The sequence below is a fragment of the Chlorocebus sabaeus genome, chromosome 9 (assembly GCF_047675955.1).
Source record: "Chlorocebus sabaeus isolate Y175 chromosome 9, mChlSab1.0.hap1, whole genome shotgun sequence".
Taxonomy (NCBI): Eukaryota; Metazoa; Chordata; class Mammalia; order Primates; family Cercopithecidae; genus Chlorocebus; species Chlorocebus sabaeus.
The window spans coordinates 100,957,439-100,981,097 of NC_132912.1; the positions used below are offsets into that span (position 1 = coordinate 100,957,439).

The 23,659-nt window shown below is 36.2% G+C and overlaps 1 protein-coding gene across 4 annotated transcripts in view; it reads left to right on the forward strand.

Annotated features, from left to right (window-relative positions):
- R3HCC1L (R3H domain and coiled-coil containing 1 like) overlaps window positions 1-23,659 on the forward strand; it is a 104,938-nt gene that overhangs the window by 58,330 nt on the left and 22,949 nt on the right. For 3 of the 4 annotated variants that reach the window (XM_007963781.3, XM_007963780.3, XM_038009417.2), the window contains one exon: window positions 15,767-17,565. In XM_007963781.3, coding sequence (XP_007961972.3) covers window positions 15,781-17,565 — 1,785 coding nt within the window. In that variant the 5' untranslated portion in view covers window positions 15,767-15,780. Of the gene's footprint in view, window positions 1-15,765; window positions 17,566-23,659 lie in introns of those variants that run through there. The other variant, XM_073019242.1, reaches the window with a different exon arrangement.

Genomic DNA, 23,659 nt, shown 5'->3' on the forward strand with positions numbered 1-23,659 from the left:
CAAATACTACTGGTTGAGCATCTCTACTCCAAAAATCCAAAATTCAGAATGCTCCAATGAGCATTTCCTTTGAGTATGACCTTTGAGCACTGTAAGCGCTCAAAAAGTTACGGATTTTGGAGCATTTTGGATTTAGGATTCTCGTATTAGGGCTGCTCAATCTGTACAAGAAGACCAATATTCCTGATGAATATTGATGCAATATGTCGTGGATTGGAAGACTTAGTATTGTTAAAATGTCCATACTGTCCAATCTACAAAGTCAGAACAATCTCTGGCAAAATCCTTATGGCGTTTTTTGCAGAAACAGATAAAATCATCCTAAAATTCATATGGACTCTCAAAGGAGCCTGAGTAGCCAAAGCAGTCTTGAGAAAGAAGAACAAAGCTGGAGGCTTCACACTTCCTGATTCCATAGCGTATTACAAAGCTATAGTAATCAAAACAGTGTGGTATTTGCATAAAAACAGGCATACAGACCAATGGCACATACTAGAGAGCCCAGAAATAAACACATATAGTCAAATGATCTTTGATGAGCGTACCATGACTACACAATGGAAAAAAGGATAGTTTCTTCAATAAATCATGTTGGGAAAACTGGATATCCACATGCAAAAGAATGAGGTTTACCATATACAAAATTTAATTAAAAATGGATTAAATATAAGAACTGAGACTGTGAAAGTCCTAGAATAAAACAGGGGAAAAGCTTCATGATATTGGAATTAGCAGTGGTTTCTTGATACGACATCAAAAGCACAAGTAAAAAAAGCAGCAAAAACATGTACATCCAACTTAAAAAACTAAAAAAGTAAAAATCATCCAACTTAAAAATCTTCTATGCAGCAAATAAACAATCATCAGAGTGTAAACACAGCCTAAGGAATAGGAGAAGATATTTGTAAACCATGTATTAGACAAGGGGTTAATATTGAGAATATGTAAAGAACTTGACAACTCAGTAACAAATAATCTGAATAAAAAATGGGCAGAACCCAAATAGAGATTTCTCCAAAGAAGATATGTGCATGACCAGCAGGCATGTGAAAAGATGCTCTACACAACTAATCATTAGGGAGATGCAAATCAAAACCACAATAAGATATTATCTCACACCTGTTAAGATGGCCACCATCAAAGAAGAAACAGATAATAACAAGTGTTGACAAGGATGTAGAGGAATTGGAACCCTTGCACACTGTTGGTAGAATTGTACAGTGACACAGCTCCTATGGAAAATGTATGGAAATTCTTCCTGAAATTAAAAATAGAACTATTATATAATCCAGCAGTCCCACTACTGGGTATATATTCAGAGGGAATGAGATTAGGATGTTAAAGATACATCTGCACTCCTATGTTCAGTGCAGCATTATTCACAGTAATCAAGATGTGGAACCTAAGTGTCCATCAGTGGATGAATGGATAAAGAAAATACGATATATACATAAAACAATATCATTCAACCTTATAAGGAAGAAATTCTTGTCATGCTGCCTCCGGTTGAACCTTCAGGACATTTTGCTAAGTGAAATAACCCAATCACAAAAAGATGAATACTTGCATAATTTCACTAATATGAGGTATCTAAAGGAATTAAACTCATAGAAACAGAAGCTAGAATGGTGGTTGCCAAGGAAACGAGGAATTATTCAGTGAGTGTAGAGTTTCAGTCATGTAAGATGAAAAAGTGCTAGTGATCTGTCGTACAACAATGTGCATGTAGTTAAAATACTGTGCTATACACTTGAAAATTGTGAAGAGGTAAATTTATGGTTTTTTTTACTACAGAAAATGCACAAAAGGTCAATAAGCATACAAAACAAAATGTTATCAGTGGTTTTCTCTGGAAGAAGAATACAGATTTTTAGTTTTTGCTTTTAGGTTTATTGTAAAGTCCTTTTGAATTAAAATACAAAAACAAACAAACCCTTTTTTTGTTAGCTTTATACTGTTAAAACTTTTCCTAAAAGTAGATTATACCTTCCATTGTAGACCTTTGAACCATCTATTATTTTTAAAACTGTACCCTGTTAAACCCCATCTTTTTTGACTTGGAGACCTCATTCTTCAAGTAGCCTGTAGTGACCAAGTAAAATAACTTTGTGTCTAGTTTCGTCATCAGAACACTAAGCACTGTATACAAATTCATCAGTAAATATTAGCTGCTACATCCATAAAGTGAGCCAGTACTCTAAAACTGTATACTGGCTGTTGCTAAAGAAGCAGAGTTTATTTAAATATGTGTTCCTTAGACTGAATTCAAATGACTGGAGAACTGATTTTGTCCAGGCTTTAATACTGAACTTTGCTAAGTCAAGAATAGCTTTTAAGGAAGATTTTGAATATGTGACCTTTATTTGTGTATAAATACTGAGTCTCAAGGTGCTTTAATTGACATGTGGTGAATAATAGAGGAGTGCAAAATACTATATTCTACTTAATACTACCCTTGCATTTCTAATAAAGGTATGACAAAGCAGGTGTTGTTAGAATTTCTAATCTCATAGTTGCTCACTTTTTGTTCCAGGTTTTAAAATTTTTTTATCTATGCCTTTATTACAGTTAACCCATTTATCTCCCATTTACATCATCTGTTTTTACCTTCCTATTGGATTAGTCTTCCTCCCCTCATACTTGCTTCCTAGACTGTTCCAGTGGGATGTTTATCTCCCCAGTTCCATGAAGCATTCCAGTGTTACCAACAACCCCATCTTGCTAATCCAGTAGAAACTCTGAGTTCGTCCTACTTGGTCTTCCAACAGCATTTATCTTATTTTATTTGTATTTATTTATGTGAGATAGGGTTGAAACCTCAACCTGCTGGGTTCATGTGTTCCACCACCTCAGCCTCCTGAGTAGCTGGGACTGTAAGGCACATGCTACCATGTCCAACTATTTTTTGTATTTTTTTGTAGAGAAAGGGTTTCTCCTCTCTTCCTTTCATATCTCATACCATCAGTCCATCAAGTTTTGTTAGCTTTGCTTTCAGATTCTGTGATTAATCTGACCACTTCTTATGACCTTCTCTGCTACCATGCTAGATGTGCTGCAATAATTTCCTAACAGGTCTCCTTCCTTCTACTCTTGTTCCCCTGTACTCACATATTAGCTAGAATGATCTTTAGCAAAAGTAAGTCAGATCATGTTGAAACCTTCCAATAATTCCCCAGCACTCTGAAATAAAATCCAAAGCTCTTGACATAACCTACTAGCCACTACTCATTCTGTCCCTTAGCTCTCTTACTGACTTCTCCGCCCTTTTTTTTTCTCTTGAGACAGGCTCTCACTCTGTCATCCAGGCTGGAGTGCATTGGCGCAATCTCAGCTCACTGCAACCTCCACCTCCCAGGTTCAAGTGATTCTCCTACCTCCCAAGTAGCTGGGATTACAGGTGTGTGCCACCATGTCCGACTAATTTTTGGTATTTTTAGTAGAGCAGAGGTTTCACCATGTTGGCCTGGCTGGCCTTGAACTCTTGACCTCAGGTGACCCACCCGCCTCGGCCTCCCAAAGTGCTGGGATTACAGATGCGAGCCACCATACCCAGCCTTTCCACTCCTTCCTGTTCTGCTGATACCACATTTGTTTTCCTGTTACTTCTTGTCCATGCCAAAATTGTCCTGCCTCGGAGCTTTTGCACGTGTTCATTCTTTTTCCTGGATTTCTCTTTTCCCTGATAATTTATGTGTCTCTCTGACTCAGTTTAAGCATCAGCTCAGGTGTTAACTCCTCAGAGTGGTCTTCCTCACTTTACAACATGGTCTTCCCTGTGTTTTCTGTATTTTCATCTCTGTTCCATTTTACTCTGTAGCCTTATACATTATAGGGTATGTTTAAATGTTGATTGATTGTCTTCAGCAGTAAGCTCCATGAGGCCAGGAGCTTTGTTCATTACTGTGTTCCCGATGCCTGAGATGGGACTTGGCACATAGTAGTTAATAAATATTTGTGGAATGAATGAATATTTAGTGATATAAATAAATGATATTTATTTAGTGCCAAATGCAGTGCTATGGCATTGTAGATACAAAGACAAAAAGACACTAACTCTACACTGAAGAAGAGAGGCAGATGTGCAAACAACTAACTATAAAGCAATATGTTAATTGCTTTAATGAAAGTGTATGTATGTAAAGATGTGTGTATAGTGGAAACTTATAGGAAGGAGCTTAGACTATTAAGGAGAGTCAGTAATGAAGTTACAGAAAAGGTAACCTTTCACGTGAGACTTGAAGGATAAATAGGAGACTATCAGGCAGACATCCAACTGAGGAAATAGTATGCTTCAAACCACAGAGGTATGAGAGGTCAGCTGGGCATGTGTCTGGTACTACCAGAAGTTGGAATTGATGGAATATAAAGTCTGAAATTAGGAATAGCCAGAGATGAGACTGGGCAGATAAGAAGTTTTGGGAGTGGCAATAGAGCTCAATTATGTAGGATTGTATTTGCTATGCAAAAAAGCTTGTGTGTGAAAAACCACTGAAGAATTTTGAACAGAAAAATGAACAGGAGAATCTGATTGGTATTTTGGAAAGTCACTGGAAGCAGTGTAGAGGCAGATGAATAGGACTTGGTAATTGATTGAAATATCAGGGGTAGTGACTTCCTGGGTTTTAGCTTGAACAACTGGGCTGACAGTGATACTGTTCACCAAACTATGAAGTTGGGGAGAGGAAAGCAGTGAATTTTTTTTTTTTTTTTTGAGAGGATGGCTAGAATTTAGAAGTATATAATTATCTTAATGCTCAGAAATCTTATGGTTTACTTGTATCACTTAATATAATTTTTAATACTACACCTAATTACAAACATACTAAATTTGTCTTTAAGGTACTTCCATTCCTTTACAAACGGACATATATACTGCTGAATGGAAGGACCGGGACATCTCTTAGTTTTGCCAGTTTGTAAGGAGACCAAAGAGAAGAGAGAATGCTCTTGGTAGTGTAGTGAAACCAAAGAAGTTCTTTTTTTAATATGCAAAGAAATGATTTGAAATTTAGAGCCTTCCACAGTTTCAAACATACATAAAAAGCCTTGATTTTCAGGGGAAAAAAAAATAACAAGTTGGGAAAAATGCTCCTAAATTTGTTGGAGCTGACTTTTATTTACCTCTCAGATTGTTATCTAATTGGTTTTGTTTTCTGATTTATGGAACATGAGTAGACTTTACTTCTTTGGATCCTTTAAAAAAATCATTATGTTAGACCTAATACCATAAAAATCCTAGAGGAAAACCTAGGTAGTACCATTCAGGACATAGGCATGGGCAAAGACTTCATGTCTAAAACACCAAAAGCAACGGCAGCAAAAGCCAAAATTGACAAATGGGATCTCATCAAACTAAAGAGCTTCTGCACAGCAAAAGAAACTACCATCAGAGTGAACAGGCAACCTACAGAATGGGAGAAAATTTTTGCAATCTACTCATCTGACAAAGGGCTAATATCCAGAACCTACAAAGAACTCAAACAAATTTACAAGAAAAAAACAAACAACCCCATCCAAAAGTGGGCAAAGGATATGAACAGACATTTCTCAAAAGAAGACATTCATACAGCCAACAGACACATGAAAAAATGCTCATCATCACTGGCCATCAGAGAAATGCAAATCAAAACCACAATGAGATACCATCTCACACCAGTTAGAATGGCGATCATTAAAAAGTCAGGAAACAACAGGTGCTGGAGAGGATGTGGAGAAATAGGAACACTTTTACACTGTTGGTGGGATTGTAAACTAGTTCAACCATTATGGAAAACAGTATGGCGATTCCTCAAGGATCTAGAACTAGATGTACCATATGACCCAGCCATCCCATTACTGGGTATATACCCAAAGGATTATAAATTATGCTGCTATAAGGACACATGCACACGTATGTTTATTGCAGCACTATTCACAATAGCAAAGACTTGGAATCAACCCAAATGTCCATCAGTGACAGATTGGATTAAGAAAATGTGGCACATATACACCATGGAATACTATGCAGCCATAAAAAAGGATGAGTTTGTGTCCTTTGTAGGGACATGGATGCAGCTGGAAACCATCATTCTTTGCAAACTATCACAAGAACAGAAAACCAAACACCGCATGTTCTCACTCATAGGTGGGAACTGAACAATGAGATCACTTGGACTCGGGAAGGGGAACATCACACACCGGGGCCTATCATGGGGAGGGGGGAGGGGGGAGGGATTGCATTGGGAGTTATACCTGATGTAAATGACGAGTTGATGGGTGCAGCACACCAACATGGCACAAGTATACATATGTAGCAAACCTGCACGTTGTGCACATGTACCCTACAACTTGAAGTTTAATAATAATAAATAAATTAAAAAATTAAAAAAAAGAAAAAAAAAATCATTATGAACTAAAGTGTTTGTATGCAGATAAGCTTATCTGTACATTCATGGTTTAGTTGATTTCTTGATTTGGTATGTTCCCATGCTGCTGAAGCCAACAAAACAGAAGGAGAAAAGCAGATTGTATTTGTCCTGTGGCATTAGGGATATGGCAAGATCTTAGACCAGTGCTAACCCATTAGCATTATTTAATGTGGACCACAAATGTGAACCACATATGTGATTCTAAATTCTCTAGAAGCCACTTTAAAAAGTACAAAAGTAAACAAATGAAGTTAATTTTAATGTTTTATTTAAAGCAATATATCCAAAATAGTATCATTTCAACGTATAATGAGTATAAAAGGAATAGACAATTTGTATTTTTTTGTACAAAGTCTTTGAAATCCAAGTGTATTTTATATGCATAGCACATCAGTTTAGACTAACTACACTTCAAGTGCTTGATAGCTATTTGTGACTAATTGGACAGTATAGTCCTAGATCATTCTTAAACTAAAAAGTAGAGGTTGCTCGGCATTCTGCAACATTTGAGAGTATCTGTCCAACATGGAGTAATTTATGTGCTGCTTGTTACATTTTCCTGAGTATATTAAAGAGTTTCTTCTTTTGTCCTGTCATCATTTTCCTGCTTACAGTAATTTTGTCCAATAAATATCTGCTTATCAATATTCATTGCCTTTGCTTTCTCTTACACGTTTATAGTAATGTCCTATTATGGCTAAAACAATAGCTTATCTTTAAATTTTAGTGATTTTGTTTTAATTACAAGAGTACTGCCTGTTCTTTTTGTAACACATTTAAACAATACTGTGGCATATGTTGTATAAAAAGATAATAATTCTTTATAATTCTTTTTCCTCTTTCAGTTCCTGCTCTCCCAGTTGTAATCAGTGTTAGCAGTTTAGATAATAGCTTTTTTTCCTTGTTAGGAATATACACTTAAGAGAAATTCTTGCTAATTGAGAAAATTAGTATTTGGAAAATACCTCTTAAAAGTAAACCTATTAAAAATGGAGACAAGATTTATTAGTTATTAATGAAAAAGATTTGTTAGGGACAGTATTCAGAAATGAAAACATTTTACTATATGTATTTTTCTATATGTTTAACAAAATTTAAATTGTAACTGCAGCTATGCTAATTCTCAGATTTAACAAATAATGATGTGATACCTTCTTGGCATAATTTTTCCAGTAAAATTGTATAATTGTCTGATAGCATCCTTCATTTTGTGTTTCATTTATCTAGCATTTGTTATATAAAATAGAGTTGTACATCAGTTTTATCAAAACTCTTGAGGATTTCACCAGTTTCTCAAGATATTTTCTTACCCATTTCTCAATTCTTATTCTGTCATTGTCCTTCTTTAGTTGTTGAGTGAATTGTCCTATCTTTAGTTGTTGAGTGGTTTGATTCTGCCAGAATCCAAGGATTTTGCTGTGAGATGAGCATTTTGTAATATTATTTTCATAGACTTTATGAAATCCTGCATTCTTTTGAGAGTTTGTATTTCCACATTACAACTGAGTTGCATTGTATTTACTTTGTATAATTGGTTATTTACAGCATTAGGCTATTAATGAGAAATTGATAAACAAAACCAGGAAACATGGTTGCAATAGGTGTTAGTGTCTAGTAGAAACAGATATCAGGGGACATTAAGAATACTGATGTATCATAAGGGCCTTGACTCCCTCTGCAAACTTGTAACTTAAGGGATTCAATGTCCATTTAAGTAGTAATAGCTGACTTTTATGGAGACTTTTACCATACCTGGCAAATTTCTGTACACGCGTATTTTTAGGTAATCTGCTCAGTGTGCCTATAAGTCTGTTATTATCCCCATTTTATGCATTAAGTAAACTAAAGCTTGGAGCAGTAACTTTTGTAGTATAGAATCTGGCCCATTGAAGACTTATAAAGTAGACTTCTGTCGGGACTGCTCAACACAAAAGGAAGAAAGTCCAAATAAATAACATTAAGCACAAAAAAGGGGACATATAGCAGAGATAAAGCAACAACAAGAAATTATTGTGAATAACTTTTATATCAATAAATTTGAAAAGCTAGGTCAAAGGCAGATATTGTAGAAGAAGAAAGAGAAGCTGGAATAGACCTTAGAAAACGAATCATTTTTAAACATCTTCACCAAAAAGTATGAGTCCCAGGCAGTGCTGCCAAGGAATTCTACCAACAGTGAGCCCACCCAGCCTTATTTTATAAATCTTTAACTTACATAGTGTGTCTTGCAGTAACCTTGGTAACCCAATCATATAACTCCCAGTACTGGGAGGGAAAATCATAGACCAGTCTCATTTGAATATACATGCAAACCCCTCAATATTGACAAGCCAAATGAACAGCCAGCCATTTGTCCTGACATTGAATGTTGCATGTTTTTCCATTGATTTGAAGTGCCACATTTATTATAAAATGAATTCCATATAGATGTGGATCCATTTTAGGGGGGTTTACTTGTGTGCTTAATCTGTCATCTTGAATTAAAAGCCTGTCTGTTGAATCTTAACATTCAAGATATTTGCATTGGCATTTAAATGTATGAGAATTGTAATGGTCTGGTAATGGTCTGGTAGTGTATGCTTTATATAAATATCTTTCTGTCGCATAATTTTTTGCATATCATTTGAAGAGGATGCCAGGATTAGAACTCAATATACTGAATTCCTCATTTGAGACATTTTGTAATTCCAAAGAATATATCATCATTCAAACAACTTTAAGTTGATAAAACTTAAAGATACGATTCAGAAAATAGATTTGAAATAAATATATTGTCTAAGTATTTTCCACAAAAATGTTTTCCTTCCATACCCTCCCATGTGCCTTACCTCCTTCCCAAAGGAATTGGAGATGACTTTATAAAGGGACAGAGAAGCAAATATTATCAGACACCTGAGATGGACTAGTCATTGCATTTGAACACGAAACTTAATTCTGTGTTTTCTAGAAAAGAAAGCAGAATGGGACATATGTTATGCTATGTCTGGTAAAGGAACTATGTGACTTTGTCTCAGAGACATGCTTTCTTTCCTTTGTTTTATAAGTGAGATGATAGTTGCCTGGAAAGATGATAGTTGCCTTTAGCTTTGATTTTGCAAAAGTTAGGAAATGTTTTTCGGATAGATATTTTCTATATTGACCAATGACTATGAAAGATAAGATTTTAGTTTTTTTTTTTTTTTTAAAAGAGACGGGCTCTCGCTACCTTTCCCAACCTGGAGTGCAGTGGTTGTTCATCCACAGGCATAGTAATAGCACACTGCAGCCTTGAACTCCTGGCCTCAAACTGTCCTCCCACCTCAGCCTTCCAAGTAACTCGGATTACAGGCGCATGCCTCTGGCTGAGATTTTAACATTAAATTTTAATTTAGGGAATCTTAACATCTGTAGTGAGCTGAGATAAATGATTTACTTTTGCTTTCAGAAAAATTCCAAGGCCTGACTGGTAAATGTGGAGGGACCCCTCAAGTTGGAAAATCATCTGTTTTGCAACCATCATAGTAAAGATGGAATCAGATAAGAATAATCAGATTTAGGATGCTACCTAGATTTAGGTTTTGGTGAGGAAGCAGAGAATTTGCATGCTTTTAAAGTACTACCCCACACACTGCTTATTAATTGCAAGGGAGAAAATACGTAGTAATTATATAGTAGAAAAATCAGACAATACTTGGACTGGATGATCAAAGTTAAGAGCATCACTGAAGGACAGGCAGAAATCATGTGCCTCAAGATGTGATGCCTTAAGGACACATCACCACCATAAAGTGTTCTGACTGAAAATGTGTAACCTCAGTCTCATCACCAGAAGACATCAGACATGCCTTACATAGGAGCATTCTCTTAAAAAGTAAGAGTGGGGGCCGGGTGCGGTGACTCACACTTGTAATCCCAGCACTTTGGGAGCCGGAGGCAGGCAGATCACAAGGTCAGGAGTTCAAGACCAGCCTGTCTAATACGGTGAAACCTTGTCTCTAGTAAAAGTACAAAAATGAACCGGGTGTGGTGGTGGGCACCTCTAGTCCCAGCTACGCAGGAGACTGAGACAGGAGAATCACTTGAACCTGCGAGGTGGAGGTTACAGTGAGCCGAGATTGCACCACTGCATTCCAGCCTGGGTGACAGAGTGAGACTCTGTCGCAGAAAAAAAAAAAAAAAAAAAGAGTGGGAGGGGAGCTGTTCTCCCAAAATGTCAACATCATAAATGACAGCTTTCACTGTGGAGGTGTTCTAGAAGGTCGGAAACTTAAGACACCTGGCACTTAAAGGGACTGCTTGACCCTAACTGGATCCTGTATGGAAAGGGAAATATTCTATAAAGGACATTACAAGATTGCTTGACAAAATTGGAATACTTATGTTAAATGAAAGTATTTTATTGGTGTTAACTATGCTGACATTGATAACTGTGTTGTGGCTGTGTAAGAGAATATCCCTATTTATAGGAAATGTATTATACTTTGAAGTATTTAGGGCAAAGGGCCATGATGTCTGTAATTTGCCCTCAAAAATATTCAGGAAAAAAACTGCATCTGTGTGTGTGTGTGTATGTATGTATGTATGTAAAGAGAGGAAGAGGAGGAGGAATATGCATGATTGCAAATGATAAATGAGGTGAAATATTAACCATTGGTGAATATGGGTAAACAGTGTAAGGGTACTATTTGTATTATTTTTACTTTTGTAACATCTATAGGTATGAAATTATTCCCAGATAAAATGTTAAGACAATATATATAGTTTAGCTATGATACATTCTGATGAACTAACAAATACCAAATTTGTTCTAGAAGAATGAATAGTTAGTATGCCCATTAGTCAGTTTCTCTCAAATATCGGATGTCTCATGTGAGTCTTTGGTGAATACTGGATTAAATCAATTCATGGTTCCAATGAGTGCCTTAAGTGCCAATACTCAGTTGTTGATTGAAGAGGGATCCTTATGTTTTAGACACCAAATATGGGACAAACACCGTTGACGTTCTGTTGTGAAAATATGAAAGCCCAATTTATTTTGTGCTTGTTCAATTTCTCTTGAAGATGGATCAGAGAGGTACTTAAAGGAAGTTACCAATATTTTCTCTCAGGGAGCCTTGGAAACTGTAGAAGCAATTGGACAGGTGCTCAGGTATGATCCCAGTGTTCAACAGTATAATATAAAAAAATGATTTGGCCTAAAATATTTTAAAGGCATGCGTTAGCAATTGACTGACCTCCATTATGAAGGAATCTGAATTTTTTCCCCTTTAGAAAGTGTAATTTTTTTTAACAGAGTGCATGCTGATGGTCCTTCAAGGATAAATTAGCTGCAAAATGCACCCCAAATAATGGATTCTGTCTAGTTAAGAAGCAAATTAGATGGATAAAAAGCACTTAGAACATTGTAAAAAAGTTAAAACTGTTTTAAAAGAGAGAAAATATCGGCCCGGTACGGTGGCTTACACCTGTAGTTCTAGCACTTTGGGAGGCCGAGGCGGGCGGATCACCTGAGGTTGGGAGTTTGAGACCAGCCTGACTAACATAGAGAAACCCCATCTCTACTAAAAATACAAAATTAGCCGGGCATGGTGGTGGGCACCTGTAACCCCAGGTACTTGGGAGGCTGAGACAGGAGAATAGCTTGAACCCAAGAGGCAGAGGTTGTGGTGAGCCAAGATCGCGCCATTGCACTCCAGCCTGGGCAACAAGAGCGAAACTCCATCTCAAAAAAAGAGAGAAAGAGAGAATATCAAGTGCTAATAGCAGGTAGCAGGGTGGGAAAAGTTTAATCCAAGGTACATTTTAAAAAATTGTATGGCAGGCAGCCCCACTCCCAATGTGAAAAGCCTTTCATGCCTATAGTTGCAAAAGAAATTCATAAAAATGCAACAAGGCTTTAAATTAAATTGGCAGTATAGCGTTCTCCTCTTTTCCACGGTTTTGCTTTCCATAGTTTCAGTTCCTGTAGACATCCATGGTGTGAAAATATTGCATACTATAATATACTTTGAGAGACCACATTCATGTAACTTTTATATATTATATGTAACAATATTACATATTATACTTGTTCTATTTTATTATTAGTTATTGTTAATCTTTTCCTGTGCCTAATTTATAAATTAAAATTTATCATAGGTATATATGTGTAGTAAAAGACAATATATATGGGGTTTGGTACTATCCATGGTCCAGGCATCCACTGGGGATCTTGGTACATATCCCCTGCAGGTAAGAGTGGAGACTACTGTATCTTGACAGTCCACAAGAATGGGAATGCTTCTCCTTTTTTGTGTCTGTGAGTTACGAAAGAATGGGCATAGTGGTGGATTGGAGTGTCTCCTACTGGCCTGAGAACTGATGGTTAAAATTTTAGGAATTCTTCAAACTGATTGTTAAACACAGCTATTATTAAAAACTAAAGAACATAGGCTTACTGTTAAAATTACATTTTTAAAAGCTAATAAATACTCCAAACTCCTCACTTCCTAATTATTTTATTGCATTTTATTATGATCTATGCTTTTGAAGTTATTTATGTAAGTATATCGTATCTCTGGTTGAAATACTATAATGGTGTGCTTTTGTACATTTTTTCCCCCCAACTCTGTGTTTGGTAATGTCATAGTGATAACTAGAAATTAACTATGGCAAGAATATTTATACTACAGAGATTGTCAAATGTCATAAATAGGACTTTATTTATTATTTCTTGATTGTCTAGACTTAAAGTGAGAGAATGCTGCTAATAAAAATGTATCATGCCTTTAGCTATTATATTGTAACTAAAAAAAAGTATATATTCTTCCATTATTAAAAAAATGATTACTTCAGCTAAGAAGTCATTCACATCATTGACATCAGTGACATAAAGAAAAACATCAAGTAATACTACGAAGGCCACTTGGAAAGCTGATTGCTGAATATTTGCCAGCACACTGCTAGTCATGGCACAGTTGAAATCATTGCTTTTATAGAAAATAGATAGTAATACAAATTTATTATACTGATTTTCAGCTACAGGAAGTAGTATTATGACTGTATGTCAGCATTATTTAAGAAAAAAAGGTTGAATTTGTAAAGTCATTAACTGTGGCACATAATAATTTTAAAGTAGATAATTTGAGGCCTTCGATAGGTCTATTGCAGATTAGAAATAGAATTACAGAATTTAGAGTTTCTCTAGTATATGTCAGTCATCCAGCCTTTATCTAAATTCTGCTAGAGATAGAGCTCATTTTCTGATAATAACATTGGAGAAATCTAGAGGTAGAATTCTTTCCTACATTGAACTAAATTTTGTTTTCCTTTTATTTCTAACATTTGGTTCTGGTACTGACTTCTGGAGAAACAGAAACATAAACAAGAAATTTTGTGTCTTTTATAGAGCGGCCAATCTTTCAGGTATAAAGTTAGCTGTGGTTTTTCGGGCTCTTTGGGCAAGAGTTATACCTTTAGTTCTTTTAGCTCTACACTGTGTGACATATTTTCTAAACTCTGTAATCTAAGAGTGTGTTGCCTTTTTGAAACATCACGTCACTATTTTGGGGCTTTTATTGACCTTGTGAACAAAATAAAAGCCTTTAGATCTTTCTTTATGCAAATTGTCTTTTGTTTGATTCTTTTAAAAAAAAAAAAAAAACTCCAAAAGAGATCCTTGTGTTTACTGTTTTATACCTTCATATTGCTTTCAGCACAGCATTTCAGATTATAGAAATGATACTGAATTTTAATTTTTTAATTTTTGGTGTTCTGTCATTTTTATGTCAGTTGCAGATTTGATAAGCACTCAGTGTTTATTGTTTACATCTAAATTATTGTATAAAATGTTGAATTTCAAAGGGCTATATAATCCTCCTTTAATCTCTAAATTCATTTCTACCCATTATTTTTTGTGGTTTAATCTTTTGTGAGTCCACTTATCAGTTTTGCTAAGTAATCCCCATTTCATCATTTTATATCCAAAAGTTCATTATGATATATTTTGTCAGTTGTTTTATTTACTATAATCCAGGTGTGCTATGTCTCTGGTATCCCTTCCTATGAAACACACTTCAGTACTTAGTGTGGCATTTTTTGAAAAATCAGTAATTAGGCATTTTTTGAAAAATCCTGGCATGGCTAAATGTTAAGGTCATATTCTTCCTCAAATGGAATATATAAAATACATGAAGAATGTTGGGCTAGATATTAACTAAGATATCAAAAGAGAAAAAGAACAAGATAATCACTGGAGATACTTAATGATCAGGGCCACAATATTACTTGGGCTGAAAGGAAAATAGCCTGTGCCATGAGAATAGAGCTTTTTCACCAAGGAAATATTCTGGACCAGGTGAAATTTTAGGGGTCTGGAATAGAGTGGACAGGATGTGTTAGCCTTTTTTCCTCTCTACCTTCTCATTATCTCCTTTTGAAATGTATGTTGTGAAATGTTAACAGTGGGTGCATCTGCATGTATGTGAGTGTTTCTCTGTTGTGTATTGCACCTCCTTACTCTGTCCTGGACAAACTTATCCCTACTTCATAGCATTATTTTGAAAATTAAAAGAATAATTCAATATGAAATTCCCTAGCACGTTTTCTTGTATTTAGTAGATAGTAGATAAAGGTTTAACTTTTATTATATTTCTTCTTGTTAAATTCCATTGAGCTACCATGGTGGAGGTTGTCAGGAAGTTACTAGAGTGAATTGTCTCATCACAGTTTCCTCCGTCTTCTACCCTCCTTCATCCTAGCCAGATCTGTTTTATTACTGCTGGAAGCAAGGGAAATTCATAGCAAGTCACTTGACTAAATGGTATTAATAGAATAATACTTTTCTCTTTTTCACTACTTTCTCTTTTCTAAAAAATATTAAATCAAAAGCAACATCTTCTAGAAAGCATTCTCTGATAAGTCATTTCATTTTCTAGCCAACATTCAAGTTACTCTCAAAAATCACTTTATGTGCATATATATTTATGTTGAACAAAACCAAAAAATTAAAGGGAAAAAAAAAGACTGGGCACAGTGGTTCATGCCTGTACTCCCAGCACTTTGGGAGACTGAGGTGGGTGGATTGCCTTGAGCTCAGCCTGGGCTTGAGACCAGCCTAGGCAACATGGCAAAACCCCATCTCTACCAGAAATACAAAAACAAACAAACAGAACCACAAAGCCAGGCACGGTGGCATGTGTCTGTGGTCCCAGCTACTCGGGAGGCAGAGGTAGAAGGATCACTTGAGCCTGGGAGGGCAGAGGTTATAGTGAGCTGAGATCTCTTCATTGCACTCTAGCCTGGGTGGCAGAGTGAGACTCTGTCTCAAAAAGAAAAAAGAAAATCTTTGGTTCAATACATTGCAATTAGTGTCTGATAATTAAATCATTCTTCTCTTGCAGATTGTGTTGGTGCCATGCAGCAAGAAGCAGAGAGATGCAGAGTTCGAGCCAGAAGGCCTGACATGGCACTTTATGTACCTAAAGCTCGAAGGGGTGCAGTACTCCTTAGGACAGGTGATGAAGAAGAAAGCTGTGGTTCACCTAACTCTGTGGTGAAAGAAAAGCAAAAAGAAAGCTCTCTCTCCCAAAAAGAAGTCTTTAGAGACAAACCAGAGGCTCGAAGACTAGGTATCAATCCTGATAGAAAGGAGCATAATTGTAGAGAAGGAAAAAAATCTTCAACAAAATTAAGAAAGGACACATGCCTTCAAAAAACAAATAGAGTTTGTTCTAAGAGAGGAACCACTGAATCCAAAGAAGTATTATCCCAAGGACATCAGCAGGGAGCCCCAAATGCTGGGGTTATAACTAATGCACCTTTACAGAGACATTTTAAACCAAAGAAAGTGGAGTGTTTGGAAGTTGAAACTACAGATGTGACAGGACATGAGAGGATACTTCTGTCACAGGCCTGTTCAGAAATCAGTGAGGCTCAGGTTCCAAGCAAACCATTCCAAAATCTGGAATTCTGTGACTTCAGTAGGCATGAACCTGATGGGGAAACATTTGAACACAAAGATTTGGAAGGCAGAATTGAAACTAATACCAAGGTTTTGGAGATACTATATGAGTTTCCTAGAGTTTTTAGTTCTGTCATGAAACCTGAGAATGTGATTGTACCAATAAAACTAAGCTCTGATTCTGAAATTGTGCAACAAAGCATGCAAACATCAGGTGGAATATTGAAGCCCAGCAGCGGAGGCATCACCACTACTTCTGTTCCTGGAAGTCCAGATGGTGTCTTTGATCAAACTTGCATAGATTTTGAAGCTGAGAATGTAGGCGGTATAGCCAATAGTACAGGTTTCATCTTAGATCAAAAAGATACAGATTCCATTCCTGAAACTATGGGTCACATCTCTCTGTCAGAGAGCACAAATGACACTGTTAGTCCAGTGATGATTAGAGAATGTGAGAAGAATGACATTACTGTTGATGAGTTACATGTAAAACACGAACCTCCTGATACAGCTGTCCTTGCTCATGAAACACATAGAGGTAATGGATTTAAGAATGTAGGTGACATTACCAATAAAGCATGTATGATGGACACCACAGTTACGTCCTGTAGTGATCATGTAACTGTTGATAGCTCTTATGTAGTTGCAGTTAGTATAGCTGATGAGATCTCTAATAATACACGAAGTTTCTCAAAGTTTATAGGAATGAGTGCAGATGCATTCCCTCTTCATGTAGCTGGAAGTGGGAATGACACTGAAAATTTCAGCAACCTGACTGCTTGCTCAGGTATTTATGCTGAGAGTATTTCATCTTGTTTTATGGAGTCAACAGGAAAGTTGATAGAGAGCTTGTCAGATTGTGCTTCCTCCTTACCTATAAAAAAGATTGCTGGTAGTAATTATAACACTTTTTTGGACTCTGAACTCAGTATGTTAAATGGGACAAAAGTACTTTCAGACAGTGCCATGGGCATTGATCTGGGTAGTGCTGGTGATACAACAGAAGCATCGCACGAACTAAGAACTGCCGAAGAGTTCAAAACAAAAGAGCAAGATGACTCAGAGAATGTAGAATTTGGTGTATCTTTTCCTGATAGGGAATCATTATCTGTGGAAACATCCATTGAACCAAAAGCAAATGAAACTTCTCACACAGAGGGAATTACTGCCACTGAGGAGAGCTGGGAGTCTATGTTTAACGATGATGGTGACTGCCTGGATCCACGTCTTCTACAAGAGGTATGTTTAATTGAAATTGCTTGATGCTTAGACAGTTTATAAATTAGGATTTCAGTGGTAATACTGATAGACATTGATGCACATTCACTGATATTTGACAGTTCCTGCAATAAACTAATAGACTTGTAGATTGAGAAGAGAATATCTGATAGATCTTTAAAAAATAAAATATACAGCATTGAGCTATATCTATAATAGCCAAGCCCTGAGAGATCTTATTGAATAAAGATGAATTTAATGGATTTTGGCTATCTGTTGAGGAAATACAAAGGAAAACTTCTTCAAAAAGGTTTTTCTGTTTTAACAAGGTATCTTTTACATGGGCCTATTTAAGGGAAGGAGAATAATTTATTACTGTTGTTATTTATATTTTATTTTCTTGTGGATGTTGGAGTGTTAGACACTGTAGAGGGAAGGAAGTAGAGAAAGGAAAGGTAAAATACAAGAAAGTATCATTGTTTTTTAAGGAGTTTATACTGGGTTAAATTGAAGAATGAATTACCTATTTAGCATAAATAGAAAATGTAAGTGAATAATGATATGCTGGCCAATTAGAATTCATAAATAAATGTTAGATTTGAGGCATCTTAGAAATTACTCAGTTCAGTCTTTTTGTTTTCTTAATTTAGATGTTTACTCTGTATCCAACATTTAAATTCCTTACCATAAATAAGAATCACTGGTTTTAAGTAGTAGAACCACTCCCTCTTTCATTCCCTGTAGTTGGTTCACATAACCTTTGCCTGGAAGGGAAGAAATTATTTTCCTATAAGAGCACCAGTTTTATAAATGAGGAAGTTGAAGCTTGGTGGTCACACCTTTAGGAAAGGCGGAATCAGGATTTCAGTCTAGTTCTGTCTTAATCCAATGTTTATGTTCTTTCTACGGTACCATTTCCTCACCTAAAGGGTTTCTTTTGAGGCATTCCAAAGACCCTTTTGAATACTAAGTGATGAGTCTTTTGTTTCTGAGAATTAAGCTAGAAGTATAGAAAAATTATCACATGCCTGTAAACGAGCCACATGATACTGAAGAGGGCAGCCCATTGGACAGAACTGACTTTCCAATACCAAGCATCCCACCTCGTTCATGGGAGGTGTTTGCACAGAAAGAATTTCCCTGTACCACAAACGAGCACATCCTACAGTCAGGTCAGGAAACACTGTATCTTAAACATTCCTCAGAACAAAATATAGAGCAGAGAATATCTATGAGTGAGCATCCATGAGCCCCTTGAAATTACATGCAAAATTATATGTACGTATGTGCGTTTTTTCATAGCTTTCATCAGATTCTCAAAGGCAGTGATTTCCAAAGTATGGTCCCTAGATCAGCAGCATGAGTGTCATCTGGGAACTTGTCAGAAATGCAATTTATTTAGCCCAGCAAACTATTTACAACTTTTTCAGGTGATTCTGATGCACATAAAGCTTGAGAACCACTGCTCAAAGGTAATACACTTAAATCTATATGAGAATGTGAGTGGGGAACTACAAATGACTGTCAGCCCATAATTAGAAACATACTGTTCAGTAGAGGTTTGAGATCCAAATCAGGTTAAGAAATAATAATAAGGTGGGAAGCTAGGTGAATATAGAGATGTTATTAAGAATTAAAGCATTGAGAGAAGGCTTTAGACTGAGAAAAGAAACAGTGTTTGCAAGAATTGGTGAAAGGACTGCATGAGGAATAGAGAGCACATGAACATGGAGGAGAGATGAACAGCTTCTTCCAAAAGAAGAGCATGGCTCTCATGGCCTTTTACACATGGTGTAGTACTCAGTAAATATTTATCCAATGGATGGAGTTGATAGGGCAGAGTTGGGGACTCTGTCTTTTTAGGGTGGCCTCCAGGGGCTTTCAAAACATCAGGGGCTGGAACTTGGATTCGGTGGGGTAGCTTATGGATATGGCTTGTGTATTGGAAGAGGGGGAGTTCAGGTGTACAACTCAGTTTTTCAGGTCTTTGCAGTGTTTAGAGTAGGTGTAAAATAATTTAGGCAACAACTCAGTATTTTGAGGAGCATAGTAATATAGTTAAAAAGGACATTGGGATGACCTAAAGCTGGGATTGGGAGGAAAACAGATAATACAGTATTTTAAGCTGAGGTTGGACAGTGTCTGGTTGTTGTGTTTGGCTTATGTTTGGAGGTACTTGGAAGAGAGTAGAGTCTGTGTTGAGGAATGAGCATAAATAAGAGCAGGAAGGAAGGAAATTGAGGATGCAAGTAGCAGATCCAACTGCAAAACTATGGGCTCCTGTGCTTTGAGTTTTAGAAAATGTAATAGTGATAATGTTATTAAAAGATGTCACAAATCCAGCAACATTAATAACCCTTTGATGACTTCTGGTTTATTATTTTTATTGCTCCAAACATACTTTATTAAGTGCTAAACCAGAGTGAGTGCCTGCCTACCTTGAAACCTTTCCAACCAAAGGTTTTTGGCTATCATCCCAGCTGGCCTGTTTCTTGATATGATAACAGCTAGACATATGGAGGTATGTCTAATACTTCTAATGGTCAGGTATGCTGTAGAGCAAGGTGTGACAGCCATTGGCTTGTGAAGCAATTTCCTGTGACATTTGAACCTCCAAAACTGCCTCAGGGGTTAGAGTGTAAGTAGGTCATTATTGAGCTCCCAGAACTGCAACTCTTGATGAGTCTCCAAAAATCACACTTAGTCTCCTAAAGCCACAGTATGGAATGCCCAGAAACTTAAGGTGGTAATTGATGAAGGACACGATATTGGCATGACTTTTTTTAGCCTTCTGAATTCTTGGTAGAAGAATACAGGAGTTATTGTTCACTAGAAAAAACTTTCATAGCCCCTACTGCCATCTGTACTGATCAGCAAATCTATTGGTAGAAGGATTAATGGGATACCAAGAATGTAACATTGGTGTTGATAGATACCAGCATCTGTCACCGTCATTGTCATTTGTGGCACTGATTTGAATTTTTAGATGGGGGTAAATATTTAAGTAGGTATCTCCTAAACTTTGTAAGAATTTGAGGCCTTCTTTTAGTTACAGAAAGCCACTAATATTATACAACCATATTCTATAATAGTATGTAGACCATAATGGGAAAGAGAAGAGTAAAAGGAATACCATCCTATCCCACCCGTCTTACTTCTCTGTGTGTGCTAGCTTACATTGTTATACTCTTTCTATCTCCCTATAGTATTTTGCAAAAATGGTGTCCATGTTAAGTGCAAAACCCAAAACTGAAAGGAAAAACTTACGATCCAGTCACTAAAAGCAAATTATATAACCATACAAAGAGAGGAAAGCCCTCATATCCCAACCCCTCGATGCCTCATAAATACTTGGTAGCCCATCACCTTTCAGTTAAATAGCAAATATTGAACACTTAGAGTTTGATAAACTGTAAATCCCAAATAGCTAGAGATATATTGTTATCACTGCTGTGTTAAAGGCACTGTGCTGCATGCTATCTTTTGCTCTGAAGTTGTTCATGTTTTATTTGGAGAGACAATGTGTAACTATGTGACTAGTTACACAGCAATCTGCAGGGTAATTAATATAAAACAACCTTATAACAGAGGTACTAAAACTGTATTTCATTGCCTGATAAGTGACACAGAATATGACTTCAAAAGGAGATTAGAGGGATAGGATGGGGGAAAAAGAACAAAAGGAGATTAGATCCCCCAGTGCTGGACTGGTTGATGCAGTTTCATGTTGGTGAGGCTATAGAATTAAACAAGAAATTATAGTTCCCACTTTTACTATGCTGTTCTGTGTTTCTAATTTCTGTTTTCTATTCTATTTTTTAAAAATGTATAGACTTTATTTTTGAGTAGTTTTAGATTTATTTAAAAAATTGAACAGAGTACAGAGTTCCCATGTACCCCCTCACCTGTCTAGTTCTAATTTTTTTCACAGTGTCTTTTAATAGTTGCAGCTCATTTTAACAGATTTATAATTCATATTTTTATAAAAATGTCTGAATTGACATGTTATTGACTGCCTAAGTGGGGATTTATAGACTCACTTTCCAGATGCTGTATATTCTAATGCAGTCAGTTGGGACATCCAGTGAAGAATCTGAGTGAATTATGTACTCTGTTTTTATTGTTCAATCCATTAGTGAATGATGACTAGATCTCTGGTCCAAACAGAAAGAGGGAACATTAAGTAGATTCCATCGCTCATAGTTTGTTTTGTTTTTGTAACCAGATGACTCCTAAAATTAAAAATCCCCCTTCTGAGCTCTGTTATATTTGTTGCATAACATTTTTTCCTCAGAATTAGCATAGAAGCCAGCAGCATTTTAATTTCTGATCCTCTTTCAAAACTGGAGAAAGGTGAACAGTTCTTGGCCCATATTGTCAGTACAAGGAAACTTTTATTTAAGGATTCTTGTCTGAAGATTCAGAGATTCCTAGTATACCTTGCTCTGTCCTTGACAGTGCTTGTTTCAGTGAATTCCATGAGATATGGCTTGTGGAGTATGGTTAGGGCATTTTTTAATTTGTTAGGGTTTATAGTAAATCATAAAATTTTAAATTGATTTTCTTCAATAGAAAGTGAGTTAACAAGCAGTTAAGTGGAAGAGAAAAACAGAAATGAAGGACTTGAATAACCTCACCTACATAATTGAGAATTGATTATATGGGTTAATTCTATGTAAATAGATTTTTGAAGCAACTGTAGTAATTTTACACCACCAACTTGTGCCCAAATCTTTTTGTCCTTGTTCCTGTAACCCCCAGTGCCTCTCATTTAAATTTGTTATACCTGTAACTGTAAAGTGGTTTATTATGTTTAATTGTGTTTAATTAAAAGTACCCACAAAAATGTTCTTATTCCTATCTTCCAAGATGAGCCAGAATTTATATTATAGTCCTTGACATATAAGGACTCAGAACTAGAGCTTTATCCTGTCTTAGAGATAGAACTGCACAAGTCATTTTTAAAAAGTGGAATGTTAGTGTTTAAAATGATTTCTGAAAATAAGTCTCATTAGTTCCACAAGACTGTCAACTCCTTAAACATGGATTCAGCAGTCTAGCCTACAAACTAGGCTGGCCCCTTCTTATTTTATAGACGAGGTAACTAAGACCCAGAAGGGTTGTAGCTAAAGTAAGTTAATGCCCGAGTTGGCATTAGAATCTGTGCCTCCTGGTTTCTAGCCCTTTGTTCTTTCCATGACATTAAGCCTTTGTCTCTACCTGACAGGTCTCAGCCAGTCAACAGATATTGAACAAATATTCTGTGCCCAGCGCTGATCTTAGTGATGTTGGGGGTAAAAGAGAAGGATAACAGTAAGCAGTGTACAGTCTTGTGGAACTGATGAGACTTATTCTCAGGAATGACTAGAAAAAAAAGTATTCTATTTCAATGAATTGGAAATGCCTTTGATTGTGAAATATACCATTATTTTATGTATTACTAAGATAGAAAAAACTTCGACACAGTGCTTTTCCCTTAGAATTTGAATTTTATACATATTGAAACAACCCTCCTAATTGGACATAAATTTTTTTGTCATATTTCATCTTCATACATAAAAAATGTAGTAAAATAAATTGGTTAAGATTTTCCTAATACTTCACGTTCACAATCCAACTCTTTCTAATAATTTCTTGATTCAGCCACTGATATTGATACTTTTCTATTCAGTGTCATTCATTTTGCCATTAAGAACTTTGATGATGCAGCATTTCTTAATACATAAAAGAACCAAAAATCTTAGTTGCTGGATTCTTAAGACACCTTTGCACTTATGTAGAGCTGTTCTAATATCTGGAATTTTCCTCCACATTACTGACCACCCTTTCTGCCAGTTTCGGTACTGGTGCTTCTGATATGCATGTGCAGGGAGCAATAACAATATGTTGATTGTGATGCATCCTTATGTCAGTGATATTAAAATGTGAAAAAAAGGATATATCTTAGAATTGATGAAATGTAATATATATCCAACTGCTAAGTGTTAGGAAATAGCAATATAGGAAAGGAAAGATCGCCAAATTTGGAGTAAATTGGGAAAGAAGCATCAAGAGGAGTTAAAGATTGAAGCTGGATCTTGGGAGAAGAAGGAACATGAGCAGAAAAAGCATTCCA